The sequence below is a fragment of the Hypomesus transpacificus genome, chromosome 20 (genome assembly GCF_021917145.1).
Source record: "Hypomesus transpacificus isolate Combined female chromosome 20, fHypTra1, whole genome shotgun sequence".
Classification (NCBI taxonomy): Eukaryota; Metazoa; Chordata; class Actinopteri; order Osmeriformes; family Osmeridae; genus Hypomesus; species Hypomesus transpacificus.
In genome coordinates, this window is record NC_061079.1 from 4261035 (window position 1) to 4278179 (window position 17145).

The window sequence follows — 17145 nt, forward strand, 5'->3', positions numbered from 1 at the left end:
TTTAACACAAAGTGGTCGTTCCTATGCAGATAAGCTTCTTGTGTGTCTGGACTGCCTGTTTAACCATAACTGCATCTCCTGTTTCCAGGTTCCTAAGTGTCATTGGCGCATATCTCTCAGACACACTAACATTCCCTGTAAAAAGAAATAGGGAGAAATTTACACTTTAAGCCTGGACGAACGAGCTGTCTGTGGAAAGACTTGACTAGTATTCGTTCTCGAGAACCCGTCAGGTTTCAAGGACACTGGTGTCAGGCTGTCATATATGTGTTAATGTGGTCATGTTTCGTTTTTTTCCTCTATGGTTAAAGGTACACATAGGAAACATGAACCTTTTCACACCTCCATTCCCCAGAGGCTGATATATCACTGGTTCAATGTCACTCTTCTGACTTTACTCACCAGACCCTTCCAGAACATTCATCTGGCTTTCATCAGAGCTCGAACACATGTCGTTCCCTGTGATGACCCTGATCGACTATCCGTTTTTATGTGCGCTCTGTTCCTCCACTCAATCCTGACATGCTAAAACATGAAACATGTGCTTTGTGTTATCCCAGCGAGTCTTGCTCTGTCAATCGATGTGTAAGCAAGCCAGCGGGTGTGGCTCTGGAAGAGGTGGAATGACCAAAGGGAACCGTCTCAGACACAACATGGCAGTGCCACGCTGCAGAGGGCAAGCGTTTGATGATCTTGGAACAGCACGCTGGCCAAATAAATATTCGGTCTCATTTCAAGGAGGCTAGATGAAAAAGAGAAGCTATTTCCAGACCAAGCTTTGGAGACATCCCGCCAAAAGTCCACAGATATACTCGGAGAACCACTGCCTGCATTATGTGTTTACTGTTCTGTACATACATACATACATGTTGATCAACATCTGCCGTGTTCAGAGCCTTAGTTGCCAACCAAAACGTTCAGCTTGCCTTTGTATGTAGTGAACCCACACACAAACACACACACATTTTTCATCATTTCGAGGCCATATCTTTTCATTGGATTTGAGTTTTCATTCATGCCAGTACAGCATTTCCAGCATTTACAGTAGGGTCACACGTGAGGCATCTATCGGATTTCGATAACTATGTCTACTACATTCCTGTTCCACTATTTAGCACAGTGAAACGGGGCCCAAAAGATGAGGAAAATGAACGGTTGGAAAATGTACATTGTATCTTTCACAAGTGAAAAGACAGATTGCTTTCAAGGGGGTATTATGTGAGATATTTCGCCATGAGTATTTCAACTGTTCAGATCAATTTGGCAATTGAGCGTTCGCTGTTCCACTACATCTGTTTTTAACTCATTGGCAAGGTCAAAATCCTTAAAAGCAATCCCTTAAAAGCTGTTCTGGCAAAACATTACAGTGAGTGCATAGACAAGAAACCCGGCCCTTTTGTTCAATGTTGCGCATCTTAGTCGTCACGTTAGACAAGACTTGGCCTGCATCGAAGAAATCTAGGATTCTAGAAATTCTAGGAGTCTGTTTCTTCCATCACGGTGTTGTACATTGTAACAATCTCAGAAATGATTTACATGTGAGACACTTGAGGAGTGAGGATTCTCTGAGAGTAGGACTAGATGTCAGTTTATTGGCCAGAAAACTGTCTCCATCATAGCTTTACCAGATTTTTTTTATTTTTTTTATTTATAATTATTTCAGTTTATTTAAAAGATGACTAATGGATTTTGGTTGTTAATGTGTTCATTGTTAATGGCTGTTGTCTGGTTATTGTCTTTGAGATCCCATTAGAACTATAAATCTTAATTCCAGTTTGGCTGTTATGAATCTCCAAAAGTAGGACACACACTCGCGAAGAGCTAAATATACTCCATGCAATTTACCAATGTTTTCAAAGCTGTGAAATTGCATTGAAAATGGCTTGGTTTTTAAGACTCATGATGTGAAGAAGGCAACATTTGAGTCGTGTGGGCTCAACAAGGCTTATTTTCGGCGGAAATTGCTAAGAGATTGTTTGAAGCCTTCATTTGGATCCTTACAGTCTGTTAGCAACCCACGACAGAGAGCATGACATCATGGTCACATCACATGTCTCATTGACCCACACGTTCCCTACCCCTCTCTCTCTCTTTCTCACTTCTTTCTCACTTCTTTAACAGCTTTTCACTCACAAACACACACACACACAGCTGCTTTCCATTATTGTTCAGTGGTTGTAAACCACAGAGGGCCACTGTCCTTCTGGGATTCGTCCTCGCGTCGTGCCATTCCGAGCACACGCCGTATCAAAGCATCGCCTTGAGAAAGCCTCTTCACAGCGCTATTAGACACAGGTGTGGCCCTTTCAACCCAGCCTGTCCTGCCCTGTGCACACGGCACCTCTAAACCCTTCCACGGCACGCCAACAATCGGCCTGGTCAGGGCGAGCCTTTCGTTAGAGCCCGGGAGACCCGCAGTAACGACCGGTTGTAGGAAGGAGAGGTTTGGAAAGGTTTGTAAAAGGAACCGAGGTCGCGATGGGATCACGTGACGTGGGCAGGGTGTTCTACGCCGTCTCATCCACTAGGGGGCGATAGGCTATCCCAGCAGCTGCAGTACATGGAGTTTCTGGAGTGCGGCTATGATTTCTTATTCATCGGGTCTCTGCCAATGACTTGTGGGCAAACCGTTGAGAACCCATCCTTCACTGAGGTGTCAAAAGGGTAAGGATCCTTTACAGTGGGCGCCTGTGAAAATACTCACTTTGAGAGGCGACGGGACATTGCTTGTCTTTCTCCTGTTCCGTTTCCCTGTAGACAGGCCATGATTGACGACAGTTATACTGTGCTGTACACGTCCAATTAACCTTCCTTTCTAGCCTGTCACCTGACAGTCACCTGAGCAACTCACCGAATCTCACGATGACCTATGATGACATCTTCTAAGAATACGAGTGTTTTGACTTGTCTCATAAAAGTCTGTAGATGATCCACATATATGCGTCCGGTATGACCCTATCACATGACGGTTATCAGCTCTTGAACAATGCCCTATGACATCGTTTCGGAGGTGGACACTGAGGTAATGACGGCGCCTCCATCCCTACAAAAACGTTGAGGTCTGGAGATTTACAGACTCAAGGTGGGGGATTGTGGGGGCGGTCTACGCGGGTGTGCGTGGGTGTGCGTATATAAAACCAAAATAGACATCTATCCCGGCACTGTTGCTGCTTTGCTGCTGTTGGATCCGGAACGAAGATACACCATGTCTGTGTCCATCCTGTTGGCCATTTGTCTGGGTCTGGCTGTGGACAGCCTGGCCCAGCCGCATCCATGCAGTAAGTGCAACTGTATAGAGATTTTGCTACGTGCTACTAACACTGCTTGGGCATTCGACGCATTGCTTTCATTTGAATGTTTTTGCATTTTGGATGGGGGAAAACAACGTTCTCCCATTGGGAAACATTGCCTCTGAGAGTCATTAATCCAAATGTCATCTTCATTTAAGAGTCGCCACCTTTCATGCAGGGCCATTCAGTCGTGGTACGTTCTTTGTTTGAATCTGGCCCCAATGTTTCTTTACATTCGAGAAATCCTAAACAACCTATATTGATGTGACAGATATGAATGGAACCATGGCAGAATGTTGAATTTTTGGGACACATAAACAGATCTACCCCAGTGGAGATTATTATTCCCTGGAAGAGTTCTTCTACGACGGGGAAGGGGAGAGGGTGAAGCGCAGAGCCATGGAGACCGTGGACAACCACACGGTTTACAGAGAGGAACTCATGCTCTATCGAGCGGTCCAGAGGCTTCACTTTACACTACAAGTCCACCTGCACTCAACTATGTTCCGTTGACATGCACGTGAATGCTAACTTTTCGTCCTGCTACTTTTTGTCCTGCTCCCTATAGGGTGTGTATTATGAGATTTATCGCCACAACAAGACCTGCATCAAAGCCCCTTTCAAGGTAGATTGGTTCCCTATTGGAGTGCCAGGAGATGGTAGCTTCCAGAAGCAGTTTGTCATGGGAAGTCTGTCTGTTGCCGGAGAGGGACTCCTAATCAACAGCTGGACAGGACAGCTACCACAGTTTAAAGGTAAGACGGTGGAGAAAATCGGATGATTGGATTGTCTTGGATCAAACGTCTATTGGTTTACTAATCTTCCAGATATGATCCAAGGCAGTCAGAAGGAGTCGTTTGTGGAGTGTATATTGGTGATCACATCTCTGTTCTTTCTCCAGCCAAATATCTCATGACCTTCACTGAATTCGGTTGCCTCCCTCTCTCCATTAACCTCAATATTGAGAATGTGGGCTATATTGTCCAAGAGTGAGTTGTTCAATCTTCACGTCCATTGTTTAAAACATACTGCCAATACCATCAGTCATGTAATTCAAAGACATGGCTTTTGACTCAGTTGACATCCTTATGTTGAGTGTTTCAATGTTTTCACATGCTTTCTTGAAACCGTATTCGTGAAATACCATTTATAAATACCTCATAAAAAATACACTCTCCCGGGTATGAACAACATTCGATTTAATAACGCCTGTAAATAAATATTCTCTTCTTTTCGGCAGTTTTTATGACATCGTTGTCGGCATTGAGGATCCCGGGGTGTTCTTCCCGCCTCCGTTCTGTGACAAAGCCTCCGACAGGGGTGAAACTGTGACCGACTTCATCGACACTCTCGTCAAGACATGAAGTTACAATCTGGGATATGCGGCTGACAATTTTGCCCCTCCACTAAATGTATTGTGACATGTGCTTGAGCACATGCTGGCGAAACAGGAAATCATTGGCTGTCATTCTGTTCCGTTTGTCTGAAATTCAACCGAGTGAAATAAAGATTTCTCCCATGTGACGCATTTCATCTAATTTCCCGAAGGGTGTGAAAATGTAACGTTCTTATCCGAAGCGATGCGGGAATGGGGCATGTACAAAGTCCAGCAGAGATCAAGGGTCACAAGTGCGTTGTTCTGCAGTATGGTCAGTCAAAGGAACAGTCTGCATTTAGTCACATTGCAAAGTCACCACATACCAGCCATCAGGCGCGATGAACAAAAATGATAATACTACACTGCAATTATTACATCTCAACTATTCAACTAGTCTTCCAGAAATGTCTCGATTACAGTAGTGCCTATCCAGTTCAATGCTTGGTACAGAACAGCAAAGGCAATGGCATTTCAAGCACAACTTCAACCTCTCATGGGTGCAATTCCTCGCCAGACACTGTAAATATGGAGAGGATACAAAGTGATCTTTTCAATCACCCTGAAAAGCAACCTTGTGCCTACCGCATCATAAAAAACGGCGTCATCATTTTTGCAAACATACAGTTGCCCCCTCCTGTCACTTCAGGTTCACACACCAACACCTTTAGGTGACCGAAATAGCCTGGAAGTCACCAGGGGACAAGGAACAACTACATTTGTGTCATTGGTACTTTGCCTTTGAGGCTATGTTGGTGACTGTAATTTGTGAATCTTCACCTTTCCCATTGTAAGTGTGACACATTAACTGTATACAACTCCATACCCTTGACCCAGCCAATACAGGGCAGGCAGGCTGGCGGAAGATCAAAAGAAATTATTATCTTCAGTTATTCTATTTGAATTTCCGGTAAAACTTTAGATGAGCTCACCAAATTCGTAATTTATAAACCAATTTGTTACTTATTAGTTAACGGTTTGTTCACCATTAGTTATTTGTTGTTCATACAAAATGTATCATTAGTAAAGCATTAGTAAAGCTAAACCCTAACCAAAACTTAAACCCTAAACTTAAACCCTAAACCTAAACCCTAGCCCTAAACCCAAACCCTAACCCTAACTGTGTGAACAAATGCTTTACTAATGATACATTTTGTAGAAACAATAAATAACTAATGGTGAACCAACCGTTAACTAATAGGTAACAAATTGGTTAATAAATTATGAATTTGGTGAGCTCATCTAAAGTGTTACCGAATTTCCTTTACACAATAAAAACATAAGCTCAACAATTTTTCCATGCTGTGAGCAAAAATATGGTTATGTGTGTGAATTCAAGAACAAATGGTCTATTTGCATATTTTCAGACCGAAAACATTGGCTGCAGAGCAAACAAGTCAGTGGACGATGCAATCTTACAGGATTGGCCTTGGCCGGGTTTCCCAGATTCGTTAAGAAGCTCTTAACGCTAAGAGCTTCTTAAGAACGTTCTAAGAACGTTCTAAGAGCGTTCTAGAGCGCTTTTCGAACGTTCTTAAGAAGCTCTTAGCGTTAAGAGCTTCTTAACGAATCTGGGAAACCCGGCCCTTAAATGTAGCACTTGATCTTCTTTGCAAAGGCCATCCATGGGTCATTATTCAAGGTACAACAGGGCTCCTCCTTTCTGAGGTAGCTGAAGTGATGTGGCATGAGCACACACATGGACAGCAACATCTACCACAGCATCACGGAGAGGGTCCTGACTGCAGGAATCCCAGAGTGGTGTGGCAGCGCCACCACCTGGGACAAGAAGGTTATCCGGAGTAGAGCGACCAGGCACATAGAAGAGCCCTCTCCATCACTAGATGGGTCGGATGGCTGAGCGGTTAGGGAATCGGGTTATTCATCGGAAGGTTGCCGGTTCGATTCCGGGCTGTGCAAAATGATGTTGTGTCCTTAGGCAAGGCACTTCACCCTACTTGACTCGGGGGGGAGTCAAGTAAGGAATGTCCCTGTACTTACTGTAAGTCGCTCTGGATAAAAGCGTCTGCTAAATGACTACATGTAATTGTAGACACGGCCCACCCCCACATCCATTCGTTCCTCCGCCGACCATTGAGTTTTCAGATGCGAAGCATCATGACAGAAACTGGTTCCATGACAGGTGCGTCTCCAAGGCAGTGCATGCTCAAATCCAATCTATCGGTCACGTACATACACGTACATACCCATACACAGTACAAACTGTTCTACGAATTCTTGGTCCGGCTTGTTACCATAACAATATATCGACAGCTCTTTGACTCCTGTCTGGACTATCGAACCTGCCAACTCTGCCCACCTCACCCCTCCCAGCTGCCTCACTTACACCACCTCCAAACTCCATGCTACACCAACAGCCAGTCCGTCCTATACGACACAGCTTTATTCATGTTAATACACCAGTGTGCACCAGTGTGAGGCTTTTGAGAAGTTGAGTTTGTTTATAATAAATGCACAGTCTAAAATGCACTTTTATTTAGATAAGAAATTAAGATTTAAACCAAGATATAGGACTTGGCATAGACTGATTGGAAACAGTCAAGAGAAGCCAGACCAAGATGTTACAATTTCCTTTGTATCCTGTCAAATGGTGAATAAACTTTAACTTGAATGATGACTGGCAGACTTCTTTGGGTTGCATCACAACTGAGCCTCCTCAACCTTTAGTTAACTTAAGACACGGATATCGTTGGAACTCTTGGCATTGTCAGGAAGAAAAAAGACAAAATCCATCCATTATAAAGTTTAAATTATCAGGTTTTATTACACAAGTAACATTATCCTCAGTGAAGGATGTCAATTATGAGGAGCCATTTTAGTGCCGCCTTATGGTTTTGACAGCTGGTTTGTTGGAGTAAGAAGAGTATACTGCTGCAGAGGTAGTAGGACAGTTTAAAGGTTTGTTCCGCAATATTTAAGTAAACTTGACAGTTTGAGGTGATGGTCCCGGGTTTGTCTTGTAAATATTGAATGTATTGGTAACGACAATGCTGGATGTTCCATCTGCACACAGTCCAGATTAATCTTTGCTCTTGTAGCTCTCCAAGTTAGCCAGGATCCAGCCGGCAGGTCCCAGAATAGCTAGAGCAAACATGCCCAAGCCAATGGCTGTCTCCTATGAATGGAAGGAGACATCGGGACAAGGGATTATTATTGAATAAAGAAATTAATTTTGCCCACCAAAGATCCTAATTTCCATATGGGAAACCTCTTGGGAGTAACTAGATTTACTTCATTGAAATTAGCAGTATGTAAGACAACCCACATACCAATGTCAAGACATGACCTACAAGCGTGATGCTAATAAAGGATACTAATTTCCACAGGATAGAATGAATATCACAGTGATGCAGAAAATCTTTATCCATGTCCACAACAGCACAAATAATTGTTCAAATTAAGAGGGGGCCAGAATATGTCCAGCTAACTACTTAGGGGTAGGCTGGCATCTACAACAAGCTAGCTATCTAGTAGCTACAACATGGCGCCTTACCAAGCAAGTAGCTCTATGCTTAAGTGAGCAAAGGCATAACAAAGGCATAAAACCCCAAACGAACATATACTCACAACAGGACCAAGGGCGTCTTTGGCCGGTCTGGTGAACACGTTGGCCCGCTGGACGACAGCCGTACTCCGCAGTGCCGGAGCAACGCGGGTAGCGATAGTTCTGAATACTCCGGACGACATTTCTGCTTCAAGCAATAATGTTCCTGGTTGAAGGTGGTTAGGAGGAAGTCACTGTCATCTGACAGGTCAAGGGAAATGACGTGTCGGGATTTGTGAGTGTACTATGGGAACTGAAGTTTAAAAGCAGAGGGAAGTGGAAAGAGAAAGAGAGTAATACATTGCCCCACTGGCCAAAGAAGAATTGCAATGCCCAGTATTAGCCTACCTTGTGTGTAAAAATATTTGTGCAACAATGGTTGTATACTATTCTGTAAGAAAGGCCTAAGTGTAATTTTCTGTCATAATTTATAAGGCAAACAAAACTGTTCAATTGTTTAATCTTGTTCAATCTCTTTCCCTCTTTTTAGTCTGAACATGCGTTGAAACAGCATCTTTTTTTCATATACCAGTGTAATTAAAAATGGATAGTTCAGAACCATCCAAATCATGGAAGACCAGCGTGCTCAATCCACTGAGGTAACCCGTTGTAATGGTAATGATATGCCACAACTGGGAAGAAGGATGTGGTTGATTTTAAAACAAGTTAACAATTTGTAAGCATTTTTTCCCCCCATTAATCATGGTATTGTAGTAAGAAATATCATATAAGATGTTTAAAGTATGAACAAATCTGATTTGATCAAAAGTATAAAACAAATACATGTAGAAACAACTGGTGATACCATAGCATAGAGCTGAATTGTTGAAACTAAAGCCTGAAGTATTTAGTCAATGGTTTGGCCAGACTCTACATTAATAAGAAGCTGTCTATCTGTATTCTGAGTGTGTGTAATGGCTACGAATCACAACATTAACAATTGAGGGTAACTTTAATACCTGGATTGACTTGGAGTTGGAGAACGATTTTATGGAAGAGAAAGAAGATAGGATAGTATTAAATCAACCAAGCTCTCATTCATTCACTAGTCCATGTCCTACAACAATCTGGTTACGACATATGAGATATGAGACAAGACATACAAAAAAAGTACTGGACTAATTTAGAGTTAATATAAATAATTCCCAGGCACAATGTGTAATTGCAGGGTCCAGATATGAAACCAAATCCCACAAGAACAATCACACCATGTTTATATTGAGAATAGGATGGATACAACATAGCAATTGCAATATCTTCAGTTAAAAAGTATTCTATCTATTTACATTTGACAACAAAGAGCAGTAACACAGTGCGTGTGCTCATGCACTCTCCTTTAGCAACGTCGTGATAGGATCCTGCAAGACTAGCTCCTCCTTCCTAGGTGAGGACGTTGGGCTTTTTCTTTTTCCATTCCCCCTGGGAAAAAACAACAACAACAAATGGTCGTTTCCAGGGATTTAATTGGGTCACATTTGATCATTTGCTGCCCCCTATAGGACATAGTAAATAGTTGTTGTTACAGTTGCCAGTCCTCACCTCTCCTCCACGTCCTGAATTGTGTCGGGTAACGGTGAGCCAAGGGTCTCTGGGAGGAAGTAGGCAAACACCCCAGATAAGATTGGAGCTCCCCCGTAGATGAAACCTGGCAACCAGGGCACCGCGTCCGCAGAGAGAAGAACCATAGGAGCCACCATGGCACCCAGACGAGCCATCATGGATACCCAACCCATACCGTTCTGCCTGGTGCAAAGAAGACCCAAAGAAAACCATGTAACCGTTTTGCCTGGTATTTACGCATCTTCCTTTGCTCTTTGTCAGCTCTTTTCGACGTTTACGTCAACAACATCCAGTCATCGTTGAGTTCAACATCATTCGGTCCTAACTGAGTATCAAACCTAGCCCGCGTGGGCATGTGCCTGATCGACAGGATTGTGTGGGGATGCAGAGAATAAATGGATGACCGAGGTCATGGGGAAGACCTGATGACGGTGGGGTACAGCTCTCCGCTGTAGAGGTAGCAGCAGTTGAAAGAAGCAGCCAGGCACCCTTTCCCCACCACAGCCAGCGTGGTGCGCAACATCTGCTTTTCTGCAGAGCCATGGGACAGGAAATGACATCACCGTCAGTGGTTGGGAGGATGCTACGATAACAGTGACGCCATGTCGGACTCAGGCAAAGTTCTTACTTACCAAATGGGACTGCGAGGTTGATGAGGACGGTCACGCCAGCTAGTATGAGCGCGGCGCATTGAGAAGGCCGCCGCCCAAGCATACTCATGGACACGGTGACGACCACTTTGGCAGGGATGTCCACCGCTCCGAAAATCACCTGAATCAAGTAGATGTCCACGCCAAACTTTTGCAGGTCCATGGACAGGCCGTAGTACGCAAAGCTTGTGGAAAACCTGAAGGGACATCCCACAATTTTGGGGGGTGTTGGTTCAGACGATCAGACTGATCAGGTGGTCAGACTGGCCTGCACGATATTGAATTGCGGTGAACGGAATGAGATTAGATAAGACTGCGTTCGATTCTGTTTCTATTTGTACCGACCAGACAGCACTGAGGCAGATAGTGGTGGTCCTCATGGAGGGGGTGCGGAACAGGTCCAGGGCAGAGTGGGTCCCCTGGGAACAGGACATTTCCTTCTTCATGGACTCCTGCAGCATCTACACACGCACACACACACACAAAGACACAAAGGCCACTCTTGCGATATACCTCTAACCCTGCGGCCACATCGCTTAAGCTTGGCACGTGATGTAGATACGCACAAGCTGTACACACACACATACTCAGATTCCCTTACGTCGAGGTTGATTTTCTCCCCTTCCTCATGACGTCCGTTGAAACGAGCCACAGCCTTAAGGTTTTGGACCGCTTGCTCAGACTTTTTATTCAAGACCAGCCATCTTGCCGATTCCAGGAACCACCTAACCAGGACAGATGGGTCGACTCCTTACCAAGAACGATCTCACAACATTGACGTTTGATGTTTTGAAGTGGAGACGTTTTCTGCTCGGTTTCAAACGTTACAGGCATGACAAGCTTTGGGCCTCACCATGAGTAGAGAAAGGAGACGTAAAACGGCAAAGAGACCGCCAAGGTCAGCCACCTCCAGTCTCGAATAAAGTAGGCCACAACTGCCAGGATCAACTGGCCCATCGTGTAGCAGTACCCCGTCCCTGTGCCCACCACTGTCCGCACACGCGTGGGAATCCACTCCACGACTAAGGGGGAGAAGCAAACAGAACCATGGGACGGGTATCCCGCTGGCCCAACGCCGTCAACTGAGAAAACAGGTGTGTGCCGGGCATGCAGAAGCCAAGGTGTGGCTCTCCCTCCGACTTACTCAAGGAGAAGGAGTTGAGCACCAGACCGCACAGGCCCATGCCACAGACGAAGCGGAAGACACAGAACATGGAGAACGAGGTGGAGAAGGCGGCGCACGTCCCCGCCACGGCGATCATCAGGTTGGAGATAAGCAGAAGGATGCGCCGTCCAAATCTGAAGGAGGGACATCGGAAACTGTCGTTTAAACGGTTGGAGGGTGAAATTGCATTGCTTTGAAACGGACAGGCGATGAACGTTTGGCCCCACGTGTGAGTTCTTTGTCTAGCACATCGAGACGAGTTGCAGAGGTTACCTGTCGGACAGGCTCCCGAAGATCACCGCTCCCACGAGCACCCCTCCCATGTAAATGGTTTGTGCCATCTGCTTCAAAGAGCGCAGGTCACAGACCAAGTCCCACTGTCAAAACAAAGAGAAACGCGACGGCGTGGGTTAATAAACGACTCGAGCGTGCACAAAACTCCCCCTCAGTTTGAGACCCGTCGTTACCGTACGTAAGCAGACGGGGGACGTCTTGACGTACCTCTGATATGATCGTGGAGGTCATCTCCGTCATGTTGTAGGCCCAGCCGTCCGCGCATCCCTGAAGCTCTGGGTCGGCCCCTTCCGGAACACCCTCGGACCCCGCGGTCTCGTTCTGTACCAGCAAAGACCACCGGGGGGAAGCGTAGCGCTGGCATCGCTGGGGTCGTCCCTGCTGGTCCAGGGGCACGGTGACCAGGAGAACCTCCTCCTGGCTGAGGCGGGACAGGGCGCTGCGGTTGGCGTGGGCGCTGCAGAAGTGGGGGGGCACGGAGGCCACAAAGTTCTGGAGCAGGTTGTGGCTGGCCATCATGAGGATGGGCATGCACAGGAGGGTGACGTGCACCACTTGGAAGCGGCCCGTGCTGCCGACCTGCTCCAGCAGGTCTCCGAAGGCCATGGCTGCCGATCGCAGGAGCTCAGCTCAAGGCTCTGGAGGACGGAGAAGCGGTCTGGAGGCTGGGGGCTTTTCTCCACCACCCAAACTAGGTTCCTGGCTTCTCTTCAACCCTCTCGGCAACACAAGCAGCTAGCAGAACACAGAGTCGAACGGGGCTATTTTAAAAAGTGTGTGCGTATATGAAAATGTACATTTTGCCAAACACTTGTGGTAGAACGATTAAACGAAATGAAGTCATTGTAACTGAATCATAACAGGAAGTAACGGAATATGATTACATGGTAGACACCAAAAAGCAGCATGTTAATATTGTACAACAGCCTCTACAAATAGTCTGTAAAGTATGATTTAAACGTACCTGTTAAATCTGCATTTGGAAGAATATATGCCTTGTTATAAGAGGTCTCCACACCAAGTCCAGATGAATCAGAAAATATACTTTCGAGCACTATCGTGCACGAAAAGAAATGAAGTCCAAATTTGAAAGTAAAATCAAAACGGTGCGACACGACTTGCTTGCAATGCTGTTGTAGGTAATCAGCTCTGAAATTCCACGGGCTTTTCTAAATTGAACTGTGGATTATAACAAACATGATTAAACCGCTTGAGGTCTGAAGTATTCGTTTCTGACCACGGATGGCGAATGAGAGCCCATGCTGTTGAGTCCTAGACTAACACAAACTTTGTTATGCGCGTGGACACACACACACTCGTTCTGTCTGCCCCCCCTCCCCCAACACACACACACCCACACACACACACACACACACACACACACACACACACACACACACACAAACTCCCTGTAACACCTTCCACAGTCCCTTAGCCTTCATGAATTACAATTCAACTGTAAGGGATTCAAGAAGTGTGTGTGTGTGGTTTGTCTGTGTGTGCATAGGTGTGTGTGTGTGTGTGCACCCGTGCATGCAAAGTGGGAGGGCCATGGAAAGAGTTGAGAAACATTGCTTTCCAGACAACAGAGCTAACTGGATATGATAAGCATAGTGATGACCAAAAGGTGACACAAGAGGTGAAATTATCACTGAAACTAGCCATCCAAGAATACAGTCATTTGTCTGATTTTGTAATCGTTTTTTTTTATCAAATACCATATGTTCTTTTCACCAATAGTTCGAGTAGGCATAGCCTACAAAACCCATTGGCAGGAAATGGCTTTTCAACTTACAGTAAATCTTTCTTATCTGAACTCTTGCCTGGTTTAACTTGCAACAAAGTCCAGACCCCTAAAGTCTCAATCGACTCAAAACACCCAATAAAACAGCGAGACACGGGTTTAGTAAAGGCCAGTTCTATTGACACAAGATAGGGCTTGTTGTTGTGGGTGTACTGGGTGTCCTCAACCAGTGAATAGACAGAAATACAGAATAACATGCCAGCAGTATCATGGTGAATCTCCAAGCCGTGGCGGAAACACTATGGTGAAAAAGTATCAAATATTCCAACAGCAGTGTGTGAAGAGTGCCTGTTTGTTTACATTCTCTGTCTCCCTTGTCATTTGATTGAAAAGGACAATTGTGGCAAATGAATGACCACATGCAACTTCCTTCGGTTCATCCAGTTGTTTCGCTAGCTTGACATTTTGACCAAATGTACTATGACTCGGCAGTTCTGTTTAAACTTTTCTGAGGTGAAAAGGTCACAGACTAATGGCCAAATTATATAAATGGGCATCGGGGGGGGGGGGGGGGGGGGGGGGGGCAGAGAGGGGGGGGGGCTGTCAAGATGATTTCGGGGTTTGCAGAAGGAAGTTTGAGAGAGACACACAGACAGTGCATGCCTACGCACACATGCACAGACACGCACACGCTCACGTGCGTGCACACACACACACATGTACTCGCACACGCACACTTACTTGCACACATGCATGCATGAGCATTTGTCCGTGCAGGCACCCTCAGAAACACACACACACACACACTACACATTCCTTCACTTGTGCATAGTGACTCAGACGCTGTACTTGGTCTACATGCATATCGTAGCCTACTGTTATGTTCGTACAGTATGCCGGAGTTTGTAAGCTTAAACCGTACCGTTCAATTTGGTCAATTTCAGTCAACTGTCTTTTACATTTCAGTGAACTCTGTGCAGCACTGTTAGCATCATTAGAGTCAGGATGTCTGAATTAATTATTCTCAAAGTGTCACCGGAAAGTTACAGAACAGCCCAGACCAAAGGGAACACCTCTAGTCATGGTGATAAGGAAAAACAGGATACTTCCACTGAAAAAACAAGGATCATTTACTGAATCAAGCACATAAAGCTACAGTCCCTGACTGACGCATGTTACCCAACTGCAAGACAGGTCTAGGGTCTGCACGTTATCAAATCTCTTTCTTCTCTATCTTTCAGGACTGTATGTCGTGTCTCACAGGGAAGCGTTGCTCTTCGTGTTATCCCCACATTGCCGATGGAAATGCATTCTGATAAAACAAAAAACAAAGGTATGCCACCTGGCCAATCAGGAGCACAGGTGCATCGTTCATTAAGCCATAGGGCAGATGACCTTACATGTGGGGGCACAGTAATTAGTCTCCTGCAATAAGGTCGGCCAAAACCTTCAGCGAGACTGGCCAGTTCGGGAGCGAGCAGTTTAAGACGACTGAAACCCCGCTTTGGAGCGTTCTCCAAAGCCCCGAGTCCTGAGCTCACCCAGGCCAGGGCGTCTGAAAGCCAGGCTTCCTTTCCCCTCAACGCGCCCGTTTCCAGAGAGAGTCTCTCAAGACGGGCTGGCGTTGAGACAGCGGACCGCTGCTGTAAAAGTGATGACGGAACCAGCCGGACGCAGCTGGCTACACCGAGGCCTCTCACTTTGGCTCCGACTCCTGCTCAGAAAGGGAGGAGAGTTGAGGGCGGCTTTTTTACTTTGAGGGGGAAGCGCAGATTTGTCTGCCAGATCTGGGAAGAAGAGGGAATGGTACACGTATTTGCGTCTAGCGGGTAGCGCACTGCAAAGTCTGGTATGGGCCTACTTGCTGAATGCGCGGAACATCACTCCAACAACAAACAGAATGTTTGTCTTGATAGATCCCTGTTATCTTGTGATTGTGAGTAGTTAGTTAGTGTGTAAGTTTGTTAGCAAAGTCTGGTGCATTGACACAAAAGGATACATTTGGATCCAATCAAATAATACAATCCCCCCCAAAAATCCTATAAACCCAAAAATTAAAACGTAGACCGGATGAAAATGATCGACACAAAGTCCAAAGTGGAAAATAGGGTCAGGACTGTTCAGATGTAATCATCTGTGGCCTTCTCTATACATACAAAAATCACCATAGCATATGACATAAAACATTGTGTACGTACAGTATCCAAACTCAAAAGTAACATTCTCACACTAAGTCCTTTACCTCAGAAATCCTGTGTAGGAGGAGCCATGTCATTTCCTGCGTGCCCGCCGTTACGCCTTTGACCCCTGGAGTTACAGAACTCTAAACCATAGTTTCATCACCCTACCATGTTAGGAAAGCAGCATGCTGTGGTGTCTGGTGACCCATTACATTACGCCGTGTTCCCTTTCTCCTTTAATGCTTTACAACTGTACTGATCAAATAGATGAACCCGCTCCCAAAGGAGGTAGCACAATCCGTTGTGGCGGTTGCCATAAATGTGACAAGGTTTGTGTGCATCTGATGTGAATTCATCTTCATGGTGTCACTGTGTGTGTGTGTGTGTGTGTATTTGTGTGTGTGTGTGCTGGTGGAAAGGGCCTGGGCTTGGGGATGATATCTCTTTCCTGTGTGCTCTGTCCTCACTCACTTAAATCCTCGCTAGGAAGAGAATCCTATTGCTGGAACTAATCGTCGATATCATCCATATGGGGTCAGATGGCTGAGCGGTTAGGGAGTCGGGATATTCATCAGAAGGTTATTGGTTCGGTTTCTGGCCGTGCAAAATGACGTTGTGTCCTTGGGCAAGGCACTTCACCCTTCTTGCCTCGGGGAGAATGTCCCTGTACTTAGTGTAAGTCGCCTTGGATAAGAGCGTCTGCTGAATGACTAAATCATTAAAACAAGGATTTAAAACCAAATGTATCGAGGGACATTGTCCGAGATTTCAAAAGGGCCACGATTTCTAAGTGCAAAACAGAGATGTATAAGAGGATAGATGTGAGCTGTGAACTGTAGATGCGCCTATACTCTGTTTACTGTGTACAGAGATATTGATTGTTGGGTTCAATCGAGGAAAGAGAGTACCAAACACAAAAACAAAATGAATGTAGAACTTGTGAGAATGTTGAAACTGCTATCATGACTCCAGTATTTTGGGAAAGTACATTCTGATTGTACGTGTATTGTATTCTGATCGTCAATATGTTTCCATTTTGATTTGAAGGTTTATTTCGATTTTGGGATATTGTGTGACTAAGAACAGACACAGCTGCAGTTGAATGGTGAAAAGGCTACACGTCAATCCAAGTCCCTTCAAATTCATTCTTCCCCAACTCCTGAATCTACTCAGACTCGGAATTGCCTGAGTGTGTGGCCTGTGTTGCGGACTGCCAATGTGGGGAAATATTTGGCTTGAAACAAGTGACAGCTGTGAGAAGGGACAGCAAGAAATAGTTTTAACATCTGCGCATCTATAGGGGGCGAGAGAAAATAAACTAG

At 45.4% G+C, this 17145-nt stretch overlaps 2 protein-coding genes and 1 long non-coding RNA gene across 3 annotated transcripts; 1 reads left to right on the forward strand and 2 right to left on the reverse strand.

The window, feature by feature from the left end:
* Positions 1-3043: 3043 nt before the first annotated feature.
* LOC124482745 (ependymin-like) lies at positions 3044-4814 on the forward strand. The gene is made up of 6 exons (XM_047043240.1): positions 3044-3278; positions 3449-3483; positions 3612-3746; positions 3859-4045; positions 4192-4279; positions 4531-4814. The coding sequence occupies exons 1-6, from the start codon at positions 3206-3208 to the stop codon at positions 4652-4654; spliced, it is 642 nt and encodes a 213-aa protein (XP_046899196.1). The 5' UTR covers positions 3044-3205; the 3' UTR covers positions 4655-4814.
* A 2611-nt stretch (positions 4815-7425) lies between these two features.
* On the reverse strand, positions 7426-8433 carry LOC124482747. The gene is made up of 2 exons (XR_006957764.1): positions 8254-8433; positions 7426-7801 (listed from the first exon to the last, which is right to left on the reverse strand). It is a non-coding gene; the product is annotated as an uncharacterized LOC124482747 (long non-coding RNA).
* A 730-nt stretch (positions 8434-9163) lies between these two features.
* On the reverse strand, positions 9164-13178 carry slc22a6l (solute carrier family 22 member 6, like). The gene is made up of 11 exons (XM_047043216.1): positions 12864-13178; positions 12107-12634; positions 11879-11982; positions 11585-11739; positions 11294-11462; positions 11042-11165; positions 10786-10901; positions 10423-10637; positions 10213-10321; positions 9770-9973; positions 9164-9649 (listed from the first exon to the last, which is right to left on the reverse strand). The coding sequence occupies exons 2-11, from the start codon at positions 12503-12505 to the stop codon at positions 9553-9555; spliced, it is 1692 nt and encodes a 563-aa protein (XP_046899172.1). The 5' UTR covers positions 12506-12634; positions 12864-13178; the 3' UTR covers positions 9164-9552.
* Between the last annotated feature and the right edge of the window lie 3967 nt (positions 13179-17145).